At 46.2% G+C, this 17,773-nt stretch overlaps 1 protein-coding gene across 2 annotated transcripts in view; it reads right to left on the bottom strand.

Moving 5' to 3' along the window:
- The window catches only part of CACUL1 (CDK2 associated cullin domain 1), a 97,265-nt gene extending 80,140 nt beyond the window's left edge, over positions 1-17,125 (bottom strand). The window contains exons 1-2 of one of the 2 annotated variants that reach the window (XM_030202630.1): positions 16,803-17,125; positions 5,051-5,177 (exon numbers count right to left, since the gene is read on the bottom strand). In XM_030202630.1, coding sequence (XP_030058490.1) covers positions 5,051-5,177; positions 16,803-17,019 — 344 coding nt within the window. In that variant the 5' untranslated portion in view covers positions 17,020-17,125. The remainder of the gene's footprint in view (positions 1-5,050; positions 5,178-16,802) is intronic. The other variant, XM_030202631.1, reaches the window with a different exon arrangement.
- Positions 17,126-17,773: the final 648 nt, after the last annotated feature.

The following is a 17,773-nucleotide window of genomic DNA, read 5'->3' as shown; positions in this document are numbered from 1 at the left end:
TTAAACAAAACTTGTCTAGCGGCTCAATAGAAGGCCGCTGGAAGACCCTGAAAACCAGATTTAGATCCAAAGTAGGACAGAACTGCTCAAATGAGAGACTAAAAGTGGTTGACTCCTCTCAGAAAATGGACGTCATGATGTGATGCCAAAGATGAGTTCTGCAGGTGACTACAGAAGCACATCAAGGCCACCATCTGAACTTCCAAAGAGTTCAGGGCCAGCCCTTTTTTGAATCTGACCTGCAAAGCAGCCAAGATGTGGGAAAGATGCCATAAGTGGCTGTGCAGCCCTGGAAGCACACCAGGACGCAAAGGTACGCCACACTCTAGCATAAGTGGCTGAAGTGGATCACTTCCTGGCCTGGAGCAAAGTAGTAATGACATCCTCTGGATGACCCTTCCACCTCAATCTGGACCTCTCAAGAATCAAGCCATAAGACACAAGCAGGAGGGATCCTCCATGAGCACCGGCCCCTGGCACATCAGACCTTTCTGAGAGAGAAATTGAAGCAGACTCTCCACCTGAAGGCAGATCAAGTCGGTGTACCAAGGCATTCTCAGCCAATCTGATGACACCAGACCCTGCCAATCATTGGCCATGGAGGGAGTGGGGACAAAGGAGGGAGTCTATCAGCCACGGTTGCAGAAAAAAGACATCCACAACCTCCGCTCCCACTTCCATTCAGTGGCTGAAGAATCTGGAAGCCTTTGCATTGATCCTCATGGCCATCACGTCAAGTACCAGAGGACTCAGTCTCTTGGGAATGAGCAGAAACGCTGCCTCAGAGAGCTCCCATTCACCCAGATCCAATAAACTCTGCTGAGGAAATTCACTTGAATGCTCTGAATGCTGGCAATGTGTGCCGCCGACACCTGTGATAGGTGAAGCTCCACCCACTAGCAAAGATGATGAGCCTTCTGAGCCAGAGGAGCACTTCTCATGCCCCCATTGCCTGTTGACATACACTACCGTCGTCACATTGATGGACAGGATCCAAACAGCCTTGCCCCGCAGTAGCAATGAGAATGCCAACAAGGCCTGTCTGGTGGCTCTCAACTCCAGGTGACTGACTGACCAGGACGACTCCATACGGGTCCACAGACCCTGAGCTACCTGATACAAACAGTGTGCTCCCCAATTGGAGAGACTGGCATCTGTGGTTACAACCACCCAATCTAGGGACGCCAAGAGGAGGCCTCTCAGAAGGTTTCACAACTGAAGCCCCAATGCAGACTAAACCTGGCCATGGGCATCTGAGTCAAACACACTGTAATCCTCTGAAGAGGGGTGGGGGGAACCACTGATCCAGAAGAGACAACTGAAGGGACCACATGTGAAAATGCATCCAGACAAGGATGTCAAGAGTCACCGTAAGTCCAACACCTGTATATAATCCCATGCTTGAGGAGCTGAACACCTGAGACCGGATTTTCTGCTGACAGGGCTCTGGAAGCAGCAGCTTCCCCGACCAAGTATCGAAAACCACCCCCAGGAATTACAGCATTTGAGAGGGCATCAACTGGCTCTTGCCAATTTCGACAACCCATCCCAAGGGTGAAAGAGTTCAACCACTCAGGCCCTCACCCGAACACTCTCCTCCAATGATGATGTCCAAATCAGCCAGCAGTCCAGATACGGATGCACCCGAATACCCTCTCAATATAGGAACGCCATTGTCGCTGCCACCACCATGACCTTGGAAAAGGTGTGCAGGGCAGCTGAACCGATAGCATTCCCCCAGAACTGTAAATCACAGGAAACGTTGATGCGGAGGCCAAATAGAGATATGGAAATACACCTCCTTGAGGTCCAGAGAGGTAAAAAAAAACTCTCCCAGTTGCACCGTCACCATGAAGTGCAGAGTATCCATGCAGAAATGAAGGACCTTGAGGTTACTGTTCACATACTTGAGATCAAGGATGGGGTGAAAGGAACCTCCTTTTTTACCTCCTTCTATGGTCTGTGCCCTGAAAATAGCAAGGACAAATCACAAGATCAAGTGTACATATGTAGTATCACATCATTCGTTATGCTACGAGTTTATCTTGTTGGGCAGATGGGATGGACTGTACAGGACTTTATCTGCCATCTTCTAGGTTACTATGTTGAAGACCACAAAGTAAATGGAATAGCACCCCTCTCCCTTGTCTGCACAGGAAACCTTATGCACCTCCCTCAAGTGAATGAGATCTTGCAGGGTTTCCTGAACTTCTTGAACCTTGTCTACAGCCTTGTAAGGGGAGACGAAGAAAAAAAATCTGCAAAGAGAATGGGCGACCTCTAACTTGTCCCTTCTCTGATCACATCCAAGACCCACTGGTCTCAGGTGATCTTGGCTCACTCCTCGAGGAAGAACAGGGCTAGGGCTCTTCGACTTGCAGAAAAGACGGCTGAGGGGAGATATGATAGAGGTCTATAAAATAATGAGTGGAATGGAATGGGAAGACGTGAATTGTTTGTTTACTCTTTCCAAAAATACTAGGACTAGGATGCGATGAAGCTACAATATAGTAAATTTAAAACAAATTAAAGAAAGGTTTTCTTCACTGAACGCGTAATTAAACTCGAATTCGTTGCCAGAGAATGTGGTAAAGGCGGTTAGCTTAGCGGAGTTTAAAAAAGGTTTGGACAGCTTCCTAAAGGAAAAGTCCATAGACCATTATTAAATGGACTTGGGGAAAATCCACTATTTCTGGGATGGGCTGTATAGAATGTTTTGTACTTATTAGGATCTTGACAGGTATTTGTGACCTGGATCGGCCACTGTTGGAAATGGGATGCTGGCCTTGTGTGCTTATGGTTAGCTTAGCGGGGTTTAAAAAATATTTGGATGGCTTCCTAAAGGAAACGTCCATAGACCATTATTAAAATGATTGGTGGAAATTCCACTGCCTATTGCTGGGATAAGCAGCATAAAATGTATTGAACTTTTTTGGGATCTTGCCAGGTATTTGTGACGTGGGATTGGCCACTGTTGGAAGCAGGATACTGGGCTTGATGGACCTTTGGTCAGCCCCAGTGTGGCAATACTTATGTACTTATGACAGCTGACCCCAAATGTGCACTCCCGAGGAATGGGCGTGCAGACCATCATTGGGCAGGCTGCCCAGCTGTGGACGCTCTCAAAATGAGGGCTGGGAACCTCCTATCAGACTGAAAGGACTGCTGTCATTGTGGATAACAGATTTTTGGGAAAGAACCAGACTTATCAGGCCTGTAGCATCTAGCCTCCCAAAATATGGCCCGAGACTGGAAGGAACAGAACATAGACTTCGGCTTATCCTTGAGCAAACGCTGGCCTTTAGCATCCCCCAAGTCCTTCACAATCTTCTCCAAAAAGGAGCTTACCACTTTGCTGATCTAGCCTTCAAGGCAGCGTCTGCCACCCAGTGACACAGCCAGAGACAACGTCTGGCAGTCACTGATAAGGATATCTTTTTAGCAGAGGCCCGCAGCAGATCGCAGAAGTCCATCAGATAGGCAAAGCCTACCTCCAAGAATGGCAATGACTGTACCAGCTCCTCACAGAGGTGGCCTTTTGAACCCAATTGAGGTGGGCCCTGGCCACATAGAAGCCACATTATAGCCTGGAGGCACAAGGCAACTAAAATCCCTTTAAAAAAAAAAAACAACAACGTTACAGAACATATTTGCACATTTGCACAAATGTGAGTGGTAAATCCCACCAAGTATAAACACATCTATGCCTGGCGTTTGGGGGAACATTTTCTGTCATCTGCATCACATCAGTGACAAATCAGCTCTGCGCATATCCAACAGACTGCCAAGACCTGTCGCTTCTTCCTCTTCAACATCAGCAAAATTCGCCCTTTCCTCTCTGAGCACACCACCAGAACTCTCGTCCACGCTCTCATTACCTCTCGCCTTGATTACTGCAACTTACTCCTCACCGGCCTCCCACTCAGCCATCTATCCCCCCCTTCAATCAGTTCAGGACGCTGCGGCACGTCTTATATTCCGCCAAAACCGATACACTCATATCACCCCTCTCCTCAAATCACTTCATTGGCTTCCGATCAGATATCGTATACAATTCAAGCTCCTCCTCCTTACCTACAAGTGCACTCAGTCTGCGGCTCCTCACTACGTCTCCACCCTCATCTCCCCCTATGTTCCCGCCCGTAACCTCCGCTCACAGGACAAAGCCCTTCTCTCTGTACCCTTCTCCACTACTGCCAACTCCAGGCTCCGCTCATTCTGCCTTGCCTCACCCTATGCCTGGAACAATCTTCCTTTACCCATACGCCATGCCCCCTCCCTACCCATCTTCAAATCTCTGCTTAAAACTCACCTCTTCAATGCTGCCTTCGGCGCCTAACCGCTCGAGATATATAGAATGCCCCAATCTATCCACCCTATCAGATTAACTGTTCACTCGTCCTCTAGATTGTTCACTTGTCTTTAGATTGTTCTCTTGTCTTGATTGTAAGCTCTTTGAGCAGGGACCGTCCTTCTATGTTTAAATTGTACAGCGCTGCGTAACCCTAGTAGCGCTTTAGAAATGCTAGTTAGTAGTAGTAGTAGTAGTAGCTTTTGCAGTGCTCTGGAACGTCATAATATCTGCCCCACAAGGAACCACCACCAAATGTGCAAGGTGCATGTTCCATACACAGATACAAACGTGTGTGTTTTTGATCTAAGTATTTTGAGCCTAGTGATCAGGTTCCAGCAGTATGTACTTAAGTAGAAATGAAACAGAAAACAGTGCAATTTGCTGAACACTCCTAGAGTTCTCCAGGCATGGATACCGATTCCAGCTCAGCTGTTTCAGGCACCAACAGGAAAGAGACAGGAGACTTTAGGGAAAATAGTATCACACAGCAGACTGGACACTGCAGCACAATGCAAAACAAAGAGCAAGTCGCATTCCAGCCTTGTTCTCGCGGAGTCTGGGCCCTCCAGGTACAGTAAAGCACCAAAAGCAATCCCAGGTTTGTCTCATCTCACTGAAATGTCAAAAAGATCCCAATGCTAAGCACCAAGCTGATCCCACAGGGTAAAATTAATCGTGTCTCCTGAGGCAGCTTACCTGTAAATCTGTTCATAGGAGATTGGGATGTAGTCACCAGGACTCTGGGTTAAAAGCTGATCAATGGCACTATTCAGTTTTGGCCAATATGTGCTCTTATAATCTTCTACCGTTATAACATTCATCACTAGAAAGAAAACAGAACCAGACCAAGTTAACTTAATTCAATTAAGACTGAAGGCGGATTACAGCGTAAGAAATCTTCAACAAAATGAAGTGCTGATACAATAAACAATCTATATTAAAAATTACAAATTAACATTAAAATCAAGTAAAATTGTAAATAAGCATATCCAAGGCTTTTTGAAAGAGAGATTATGAGGAAAATTAGTCTGACATAGTAACATAGTAGATGACAGCAGAAAAAGACCTGCATGGTCCATCCACTCTGCCCAACAAGACAAACTCATATGTGCTACTTTGTGTATACCCGACCTTGATTTGTATCTGCCATTTTCAGGGCACAGACCCTAGAAGTCTGTCCAGCACTAGCCCCGCCTCCCAACCACCAGCCCCGCCTCCCCCACCAGCTCTGCTCTGTATTAGGATATAGCCCCGCTTCCCAACCACCGGCCCCGCCAGCTCTGCTCTGCACTGGGATATAGCCCTGCCTCCCCCCACCGGCTCTGATCTGATCTGTATTGGGATATCGTTCCATATTTTAGCACCCTGATAAGAGAATAAGTGTTTTAATATTACTATTAACCAACTTTTCTTCACAGTAGGATAACTTAGGGCCACTTTTACAAAGGCACAATAGCATTTTTAGTGCGCTGTAGAAATAAGCACTAGAGACACCCATATATTCCTATGGGCATCATTAGCACGCCTTTGTAAAAGACCCCCTTAGTTTTAAAGTTGTTAAAAAAGCAAGAATTTAAGCGGTTACTAGAAAAGTTCAGTATCTGTGAAAATGGAGCTCATAGCATGCTTAGGGCCCTGTTCTTAGCGCACACTAACACGGTTAGCACATGCTAAAAACAGTAGCACACCTTAGTGACCAGGGCCCCTACTATTTAAATCTCTACATGGTATCTTAAATTTGATTTGTGCTTAATAGGCAGCCGGTGTAAACATCTTAGCTAAGGGGATGCTCTTTCCAACTTATCCAAACCATAAATCAATTTAGCTGATGCATTTTGCAACAGTTGTAACTTTATCGAAATTCCACTGGATAGGGAATTAAAATAGTCTATTTGGAGTAACAAGGTTGTTAAAAGTTTTCTGGGCTTAGGAACGTATAGCTAACTGGCACTGCCTACAGAAAGTCTTCCTAACCAGATCATTTAGAAACAGGGGTGATACGATACAGACGTTCAAATATTTGAAAGGTATTAATCCACAAACGAACCTTTTCCGGAGACAGGAAGGCAGTAGAACGAGAGGACATGAAATGAGATTGAAGGGGGGCAGACTCAAGAAAAATGTCAGAAAGTATTTCTTCACGGAGAGGGTGGTGGATACTTGGAATGCCCTCCCGCGGGAGGTGGTGGAGATGAAAACGGTAACGGAATTAAAAAATGCGTGGGATAAACAGAAAGGAATCCTGTTCAGAAGAAATGGATCCTCAGTAGCTTAGCAGAGATTGGGTGGCAGAGCCAGTGGGAGGAGGCGGGACTGGTGGTTGGGAGGCAGGGCTAGTACTGGGCAGACTTCTATAGAAATGCTAAGTAGTAGTAGTAGTAGTATGGTCTGTGCCCTGAAAATGGCAGATACAAATCAAGGTCAGGTATACACAAAGTAGCACATATGAGTTTGTCTTGTTGGGCAGAGTGGATGGACCGTGCAAGGTCTTTTTCTGCCGTCATCTACTATGTTACTATGTTTACTGGGCTTCGACAGTCTACAATTACACCTAAAACCCTTGATTTATTTTCAGTTTGTAGAGCTTCTCCAGTAGACAAGATGATCTCTTTCCTATCCACTGATTCAAAATCCCCAAACCAGACTATTTTAGTTTTCTGTTTATTTAACCTAAGGAAATTATTATGAGTCCATTTACCAACCAGTGAAACACACCTGACAGCGACTACAGGCAGGACGAGCCCTAAATCCCCTAAAGACAAAGAAGAAGCCACAACCGGAGAAGAGACTCCCAAGAGGAAAAGAAGCTATATTTGGAGAAGAGTACCTACACTGCAGCCTGCCTTAGAGAGAGACATAACACAGAGAACTACCAAACACTCTCACTCTAACATACACAAAAAAAACAAACAAAAAAAAACAACTTTTTTTTTAATCTAGTTGAAACTCAAACACACATACATACAAACATACACATAAAAGCTTTTTAAAAATATTTTTAACCCCCCCCCCCTCAGCACACCCTGAAGCAAAATGTTCATTACAAGATTACTAAAAGGACATGCCATAGACCTACTAGCCTTCAAACTCTCAAAAGACGATAACTTCAAAATACAGAACAAAAAATAGATGGAAACTCCCTGGTCTGATCACTTGAAATTTAACATGACCCTCTATTAGAAAAAATTCAAACCTAACCCAACACAATCACGAATGCCATACAAATCACGAGGAAAGACTGACGCAGCCCAATTTTGGACAGCCATATTAGAAGACAAATGGTCACCAAAAACCAAAACAGAAGAATTCCTATCAGAATGGGATGAAAGAAGCCCAAAATACTGGACACAATAGCCCCTATGAAAACAAGATGCAGATAGATTTAGCACAGCAGTCCCATGGTTCAGTGAAGAACTAAAAACCATGAAAACCCTCTGCAGAAGACTAGAACAAGCTTGAGAGAAAAACCAAAATTGAATCCAATAAAACTGCATGGAAAGAAGCACGAAACAGATATAAAGTCAAAATTAGACAGGCTAAATTAAAATTCTATAAAGAACAAGCAGGCTCATCAATAATCTCTTAAACCAGTGGTGTCCAAACCTGATCCTGGAGAAACCCCAGCCAGTCAGGTTTTTGGGATATCCACAATGAATATTCATGAGACAGATCTGCATGCAGTGGAGGCGGTGCATGTAAATATCTCTCGTGAATATTCATTGTGGATATCCCCAAAATCTGAGTGGCTGGGGTGCCTCCAGGGCCAGGTTTGGGAACTACTGTCTTAAATACTAAACACTTGACAGACGACCGAAGATCCTCCATCAGTAATCGACCTTGCCAGATTCTTTGAAGAAAAAATCCTTAACCTAAGAAAGAATCTAACATAGAACGACAGCAACTTTGAAACCCTCACTGACGAACTAGACCACTCCCCAGAAGAAGCTCCAACAGATAGGACATGAACCACTTTCACTTAACCCACATACAAGACAGTAGAAAAAGCACTAAGAAAATTCTCTTCCGTCCACTATAAGCTAGACATATGTCCTAACTACATATTAAAAGTAGCCCCGGGTCAATTCATTAACCAACTTACCATGCATCTACACTACATGATGTTCCATGAAGGCCGTTTCCCAGAAATAAAAAGGCAATATACTACTTATCCTAAAACCGGACACCAAGAAAACAAACTTGACACCTCGAACTACAGACCAGTGTAGCATCCATACCTTTAACAACCAAAATAATGGAAGGAATAGTGGCCAACCAACTAGCTGACTACATTAACAAATTCTCAATATTATAATGAATCCCAATCAGGTTTCAGACCCCACCACAGTACCAAAACAGTGCTTACTACACAATCATAGCAAGTGAAGACAACTTTCTCTTTCTCTCCCCCATGGAAGGCAGAATGTGGTGACCCCCCCTAAGGATTGCCGCTCTCAACAACAATTTTCAACCTGATGCCCCCCCCCCCGGCCCGTACACTATCCAAACAAGGATTCAATCCCCTCCATCTCTGGCAATCTTCAAATCTAAGCTAAAAGCCCACCTTTTTGATGCAGCTTTTAACTCCTAACCCTTATTCACTTGTTCAAAACCCTTATTTTATCATTCTCACTTTAATATTCCCTTATCTCTTGTTTGTCCTGTTTGTCTGTCCTAATTAGATTGTAAGCTCTGTCGAGCAGGGACTGTCTCTTCATGTTCAAGTGTACAGTGCTGCATACGTCTAGTAGTGCTAGAGAAATAAGTAGTAGGCATATACACCAACGATGTGTCTATATACCATTTAAGAAGAACCTGCATGAAATTGCAACCAGGATTAGTGAAGGCATAAACATAATGGAATCCTGGGCATCATCGTTCAAGGTCAAACTGAACAAGGGGAAAACATACTGGCTGGTACTCACATCATCACACAACACTGAACACTTCACAAACATCAATGCCATGGGTACACCCCTCCCAATATCGGACAACCTAAAAGTCCTAGGAGTCACCATTGGCCGCTATCATTTGACAACCAAATCTCAACCACAATGAAGAAAATGTTCCAAACCATATGGAAAAGGAACTGAAAGATGTACTCCACACCTCAGTCCAATCCTTTGTCCTAGCCCACGAAGACTACTGAAACAGTATTTATGCAGGATACAGGGAACAACTACTAAAGAAACTGCAAACAGCACAAATATTCGGAACAAATTGATTCGAAAGCGCAAAACCACTACTCCAAAAACTTCACTGGCTACCCATCAAAGTATGTGTATCCTATTAAGATCTGCGCTCTAACCTACAGAATACTTTTTTGGTCTTACACCTGAATAAATAACTAACCTAACAGACCTACCTACAGTGGGGGAAATAAGTATTTGATCCCTTGCTGATTTTGTAAGTTTGCCCACTGACAAAGACATGAGCAGCCCATAATTAAAGGGTAGGTTATTGGTAACAGTGAGAGATAGCACATCACAAATTAAATCCGGAAAATCACATTGTGGAAAGTATATGAATTTATTTGCATTCTGCAGAGGGAAATACAGTGGGGGAAATAAGTATTTGATCCCTTGCTGATTTTGTAAGTTTGCCCACTGACAAAGACATGAGCAGCCCATAATTGAAGGGTAGGTTATTGGTAACAGTGAGAGATAGCACATCACAAATTAAATCCGGAAAATCACATTGTGGAAAGTATATGAATTTATTTGCATTCTGCAGAGGGAAATAAGTATTTGATCCCCCACCAACCAGTAAGAGATCTGGCCCCTACAGACCAGGTAGATGCTCCAAATCAACTCGTTACCTGCATGACAGACAGCTGTCGGCAATGGTCACCTGTATGAAAGACACCTGTCCACAGACTCAGTGAATCAGTCAGACTCTAACCTCTACAAAATGGCCAAGAGCAAGGAGCTGTCTAAGGATGTCAGGGACAAGATCATACACCTGCACAAGGCTGGAATGGGCTACAAAAACATCAGTAAGACGCTGGGCGAGAAGGAGACAACTGTTGGTGCCATAGTAAGAAAATGGAAGAAGTACAAAATGACTGTCAATCGACAAAGATCTGGGGCTCCACGCAAAATCTCACCTCGTGGGGTATCCTTGATCATGAGGAAGGTTAGAAATCAGCCTACAACTACAAGGGGGGAACTTGTCAATGATCTCAAGGCAGCTGGGACCACTGTCACCACGAAAACCATTGGTAACACATTACGACATAACGGATTGCAATCCTGCAGTGCCCGCAAGGTCCCCCTGCTCCGGAAGGCACATGTGACGGCCCGTCTGAAGTTTGCCAGTGAACACCTGGATGATGCCGAGAGTGATTGGGAGAAGGTGCTGTGGTCAGATGAGACAAAAATTGAGCTCTTTGGCATGAACTCAACTCGCCGTGTTTGGAGGAAGAGAAATGCTGCCTATGACCCAAAGAACACCGTCCCCACTGTCAAGCATGGAGGTGGAAATGTTATGTTTTGGGGGTGTTTCTCTGCTAAGGGCACAGGACTACTTCACCGCATCAATGGGAGAATGGATGGGGCCATGTACCGTACAATTCTGAGTGACAACCTCCTTCCCTCCGCCAGGGCCTTAAAAATGGGTCGTGGCTGGGTCTTCCAGCACGACAATGACCCAAAACATACAGCCAAGGCAACAAAGGAGTGGCTCAGGAAGAAGCACATTAGGGTCATGGAGTGGCCTAGCCAGTCACCAGACCTTAATCCCATTGAAAATTTATGGAGGGAGCTGAAGCTGCGAGTTGCCAAGCGACAGCCCAGAACTCTTAATGATTTAGAGATGATCTGCAAAGAGGAGTGGACCAAAATTCCTCCTGACATGTGTGCAAACCTCATCATCAACTACAGAAGACGTCTGACCGCTGTGCTTGCCAACAAGGGTTTTGCCACCAAGTATTAGGTCTTGTTTGCCAGAGGGATCAAATACTTATTTCCCTCTGCAGAATGCAAATAAATTCATATACTTTCCACAATGTGATTTTCCGGATTTAATTTGTGATGTGCTATCTCTCACTGTTACCAATAACCTACCCTTCAATTATGGGCTGCTCATGTCTTTGTCAGTGGGCAAACTTACAAAATCAGCAAGGGATCAAATACTTATTTCCCCCACTGTAAGTATTTAATCCCTCTGGCAAACAAGACCTAATACTTGGTGGCAAAACCCTTGTTGGCAAGCACAGCGGTCAGACGTCTTCTGTAGTTGATGATGAGGTTTGCACACATGTCAGGAGGAATTTTGGTCCACTCCTCTTTGCAGATCATCTCTAAATCATTAAGAGTTCTGGGCTGTCGCTTGGCAACTCGCATCTTCAGCTCCCTCCATAAGTTTTCAATGGGATTAAGGTCTGGTGACTGGCTAGGCCACTCCATGACCCTAATGTGCTTCTTCCTGAGCCACTCCTTTGTTGCCTTGGCTGTATGTTTTGGGTCATTGTCGTGCTGGAAGACCCAGCCACGACCCATTTTTAAGGCCCTGGCGGAGGGAAGGAGGTTGTCACTCAGAATTGTACGGTACATGGCCCCATCCATTCTCCCATTGATGCGGTGAAGTAGTCCTGTGCCCTTAGCAGAGAAACACCCCCAAAACATAACATTTCCACCTCCATGCTTGACAGTGGGGACGGTGTTCTTTGGGTCATAGGCAGCATTTCTCTTCCTCCAAACACGGCGAGTTGAGTTCATGCCAAAGAGCTCAATTTTTGTCTCATCTGACCACAGCACCTTCTCCCAATCACTCTCGGCATCATCCAGGTGTTCACTGGCAAACTTCAGACGGGCCGTCACATGTGCCTTCCGGAGCAGGGGGACCTTGCGGGCACTGCAGGATTGCAATCCGTTATGTCGTAATGTGTTACCAATGGTTTTCGTGGTGACAGTGGTCCCAGCTGCCTTGAGATCATTGACAAGTTCCCCCCTTGTAGTTGTAGGCTGATTTCTAACCTTCCTCATGATCAAGGATACCCCACGAGGTGAGATTTTGCGTGGAGCCCCAGATCTTTGTCGATTGACAGTCATTTTGTACTTCTTCCATTTTCTTACTATGGCACCAACAGTTGTCTCCTTCTCGCCCAGCGTCTTACTGATGGTTTTGTAGCCCATTCCAGCCTTGTGCAGGTGTATGATCTTGTCCCTGACATCCTTAGACAGCTCCTTGCTCTTGGCCATTTTGTAGAGGTTAGAGTCTGACTGATTCACTGAGTCTGTGGACAGGTGTCTTTCATACAGGTGACCATTGCCGACAGCTGTCTGTCATGCAGGTAACGAGTTGATTTGGAGCATCTACCTGGTCTGTAGGGGCCAGATCTCTTACTGGTTGGTGGGGGATCAAATACTTATTTCCCTCTGCAGAATGCAAATAAATTCATATACTTTCCACAATGTGATTTTCCGGATTTAATTTGTGATGTGCTATCTCTCACTGTTACCAATAACCTACCCTTCAATTATGGGCTGCTCATGTCTTTGTCAGTGGGCAAACTTACAAAATCAGCAAGGGATCAAATACTTATTTCCCCCACTGTATATGCAACAAATAAAAGGCTCAAGAACCCATCTCACCCTACACTTCCCAAAATGTCAAGGTATAAAATACAAATCTGCATACTCAACCAACTCCATATACATCTGCCCCAAAATATGGAACACAGTACCAAAAGTACTAAAACGCATGACCGACTACCTTAATTAACTGCGCACGTACATTTCGGAACCCATGAACAGCCCATTTCCTCGCCCATATCATGCCCCTTTTTGCTTGCGCATGTTAGAAGTTCAGCACACTTCGTTACAGAATACACTTAGAGAGTTGTGCACGTGAAGTCTAATTAGTGCCAATTAGTGCTCATTGATAAGCGCTGTCATGAGCGATGATTAACTTGTTATGCCAATTAAGTTACGTACAAGTTACATACGAGAAAAACTACAATGGCTCCCAATCAAAGAGTGAATTGCATTCAAAATCTGCATCCTGGTTCATAAAATTATTCATGGCGAGGATCCAGTCTATATGGCAGACCTTATAGACCCTACCAACCAGGTCAGCACGCACATACCTAAATCTCCACTACCCTAGCTGCAAAGGACTAAAATATAAAGAAACATATGCATCCAGCTTCTCTTACATAAGCATACAAATATGGAATGCACTTTCAAACGTCATGAAAACAATGCATGACCTAACAAACTTCCGGAAATCGTTAAAATCCAACCTGTTCACAAAGGCATACCAGAATGATCCAACCTAAACACCTGAACCCTGCAACACAATTGAAACTGGACAAAACATCTCCTTAAATACTTAATATACTCTCCTGCTTATAATCGAACGAGAAAAACGCCCAAGTTCCGACCTAAATCGGGAGATGGACGTTTATCTCACAAAAACGAATAAAGCGGTATAATCGAAAGCCGATTTTTGGACGTTTTCAACTGCACTCCGTCGCGGATGCGGACAAAGTTGATGGGGGCGTGTCAGAGGTGTGGCGAAGGCGGCACTGGGGCGCGGTTATCTGCCGAACAAAGATGGGCGCATTTCACCGATAATGGGAAAAAAGTATGCGTTTTTAGCTAGAATTTAGGGCACTTTTCCTGGACCCTGTTTTTTCACGAATAAGGCCCCAAAAAGTGCCCTAAATGACCAGATGACCACTGGAGGGAATCGGGGATGACCTCCCCTGACTCCCCCAGTGGTCACTAACCCCCTCCCACCACAAAAAAATGATGTTCCACAACTTTTTATTTTCACCCTCAAATGTCATACCCAGCTCCCTGGGAGCAGTATGCAGGTCACTGGAGGAGTTGTTAGGGGTGCAGTGGACTTCAGGTAGGTGGACCCAGGCCCATCCCCCTACCTGTTACAATTGTGCTGCTTAATGCTTATTAGTCGTCCAACCCCCCCAAACCCACTGTACCCACATGTAGGTGCCCCCCTTCACCCCTTAGGGCTATAGTAATGGTGTAGACTTGTGGGCAGTGGGTTTTGAGGGGGATTTGGGGGGCTCAACACACAAGGGAAGGGTGCTATGCACCTGGGAGCTCTTTTACCTGTTTTTTTGGTTTTGTAAAAGTGCCCCCTAGGGTGCCCGGTTGATGTCCTGGCATGTGAGGGGGACCAGTGCACTACGAATCCTGGCCCCTCCCACGAATAAATGTCTTGGATTTATTCGTTTTTGAGCTGGGCGCTTTCATTTTCCATTATCGCTGAAAAACAAAACGCCCAGCTCACACATTGTTGAATAAAACATGGGCGTCTATTTTTTCCCAAAATACGGTTCGGTCCACCCCTTCACGGACCCGTTCTCGGAGATAAACGCCCATGGAGATAGGCGTTTTCGTTCAATTATGCCCCTCTCTGTCATCTATGAACATTAACACAATTGAAACTGGACAAAACATCTCCTTGAATACTTAATATACTCTGTCATCTATGAACATTAACACTTGACCACTCTGTATTTCTCTTACCGGAATTGGCGATCGCCATCACGGTACTATGTAAGCCACATTGAGCCTGCAAATTGGTGGGAAAATGTGGAATACAAATGCTACAAATAAATAAATACATACATCTGCCCCAAAATATGGAATACAGTACCAAAAGTACTAAAACGCATGACCGACTACCTTAATTTTCCGAAAACACCTGAAAGCCCACTTTTTCAGCAAATCAATATTCAATACCACTGGACAATAATAAAATAAAACACAACACACCACAAAGAACGAATTACGATCAGAAACTAGATAAAGACACACAGACACTTCCAACAACAATGTAATATGTTTAACTGATGTAAAATGTATGTAAAATGTAAGCCACATTGAACCAATAATTTTGAATGGAAAATGTGGGGTACAAATGCAGAAATAATAATAATCATCATTGTATCCATTGTTTCACAGCAGTTTTGGCTCGTTTTCTGATGCAAGCCCACTTTTTGATGCGCAACTGTGGAATATTAAAATGTTTCCCAGTAGAACATGTAGAACTGATCTTCTAGACTCCTAATTCAGGCCATCTAGGCCGAAACACGATTTGAGTCGAGTCTTGGTGAAGATCTAACAAATGTTTGTTGACACCCTTGACATGAGACTTCTGCTCTTGGTCACCTGTATGTTCTGCATGGCACCCGTGGCGGGCAGTTCTTCTGCTTTTTTTGTCTGTTTGAAAGGCGGTATAACAAATGAAAATAAATGGCAGAGGGGATGTTTTTAGGCGTGACTAAATCAGAACAGGCAGGTTCAGTGTGGTGATTGAAGTTTAATGCATCTAGAAGTGCGATGGGTAGTTCTGACATGACTGTAACGTCTGCACAAACAGGACAAACACACCAGGATTGAGACTGTAACAGGGCCACCGAGTGGGGAGGGCATGGGGGACAAAATTCCACAGGCCTGGGCCTCTCTCTCTCTCAGGCTGCTGGCGCTGCAATCCACAGTCTCCACCTGTCTGCCCTCAGCTCCGTCAGCGGCCCCCTTCTATCCGTCACCAGGCCCGCTGCATTTGGAAAAGGGAGAGTCTGTAGTTGGCAGCACAGCGCCTCGCATGTGTTTTAGAGCGGCAGCGGATATTTTTTTTTTTATTTGTACCCCGCACTTTCCCACTCATGGCAGGCTCAATGCGGCTTACATGGGGCAATGGAGGGTTAAGTGTCACAAGGAGCTGCCTGTGCCTGCAGTGGGAATCGAACCCAGTTCCCCAGGACCAAAGTCCACCATTCTAACCACTAGGCCTTCCCTCACTGTGCTCCGCCCTTGCGGAAACAGGAACTTACATCAGACGAGGGCGGGACACAGCGAGGGAGGGCCCGAAGGGAGGCGAGCTGCCGCTTTCACACGGAGGTGAGGCGCTGTGCTGCCGATTTGAATGCAGGGGTCCCGGTGGCGGACGGAGGAAGGCTGTCAACGGGGGTGGGTGGAGCCGGCGGCCTGGGAGCAGGAGAGGAAGGTGATGGTGGTAGTGGCCCCGGCTCAGGGCCGCCGAGGGGGGGGGGCATAGGGGCCAAAATTCCACAGGGCTGGTCCTCTCTCCTTCTCCCAGGCCGCCGGCGCTACCTGCCTGCTCTCGGCTCCGTCGGCGGCCCCCTGCATTTGGAAAAGGGAAAGTCTCCAGTTGGCAGCGCAGCGCCTCGCATCTGTTTGAGAGCGGCGGATTGCCTTCGGCCTTCCCTCACTGTGAACCAACCTCTTCTGATGTAAGTTCCTGTTTCCGCAAGGGCGGGGCACAGCGAGGGAGGGCCCGAAGGGAGGCGAGCTGCCGCTTTCACACGGAGGTGAGGCGCTGTGCTGCCGATTTGAATGCAGGGGTCCCGGTGGCGGACGGAGGGGGGTAGGTGGCGACTGCGGCGGCGTGGAAGGCGACGGTGGCGGCCCCGGCCTCCAAACACTCCAGGGCCTGGGCTGTAGGCCAAGCCCACCTGGCTCAGGGCTATAACACCTCTGTAACTCACGGAACTTGGAGGCCGAGGTGTTGACGTTTAGGCCTCCGCCCTTGGTGGGCAGCAGAGGGAGGTCCCGGGGTTGGTCGGGCTCCGCTCCCGCCTCCCAGCTGTTATGGTTGTGGTCGTCCATGGCCGCCTCATAGCCGGTGCTGCTGCCGCCATCCTCCTCCTCCTCCATGCCCTCCTCATCCATGGCAGGCCGGGAGCGGCGCTCGCATTTCCCGGTACCTCCCGGCCGGGGGCAGCTTTGGCTGCTGCTGCTGCTGCTGCTGCTGCCGTAAAGCGAAGCGCGCTTCCTGCAGCCGCCCTCCGCGGGGCGCGACGGGAAGTGTAGTTGTCGTGTGTGGTCAGGCGCACACGACGTGAAGACAAGGCGGAGCCGGGATGACGTCAAAACGTCGAAGACACCTAGGGGTTAGCCTTTGCTTCCTTTTCCTCGCGCGGCCCTCATCCAATTACACTCAAAGCTAAAGCAAGCTTCGTCCTCGTTGTCGTTCTTTATTTCATCTCACTTATATTTTCAAACACGCTGGCTTGTGCATCATAGGAAGTATTGGTTTCATCGGTTACAGTACTAATTTGTTCTACATTTTAAATCATTTTGTCATTTCCAGTGGAGAAGTGGCCTAGTGGTTAGAGCATTGGGGTTGCAATCCAGAGGTGGCCAGTTCAAATCCCACTGCTGCTCCTTGTGATCTTGGGCAAGTCACTTAACCCTCCATTGCCTCAGGTACAAACTTAGATTGTGAGCCCTCCTGGGACAGAGAAATATCCAGAGTACCTGAATGTAACTCACCTTGAGCTACTACTGAAAAAGGGGTGAGCAAAGTCCAAATAAAGATTCTAGAATTCTAAAGAATAACAAGATTCCATGCAGAATTTCAAAGTGTAGCAACATTCTATGTAGAACCCCAAAGAACAGCAAGATTCTGGAACCCTAAAGAGTG

Source organism: Microcaecilia unicolor, chromosome 5, assembly GCF_901765095.1.
Source record: "Microcaecilia unicolor chromosome 5, aMicUni1.1, whole genome shotgun sequence".
Taxonomy (NCBI): Eukaryota; Metazoa; Chordata; class Amphibia; order Gymnophiona; family Siphonopidae; genus Microcaecilia; species Microcaecilia unicolor.
The sequence above is the reverse complement of the archived record's forward strand: the minus strand, read 5'-3'. Positions and strand labels throughout refer to the sequence as shown.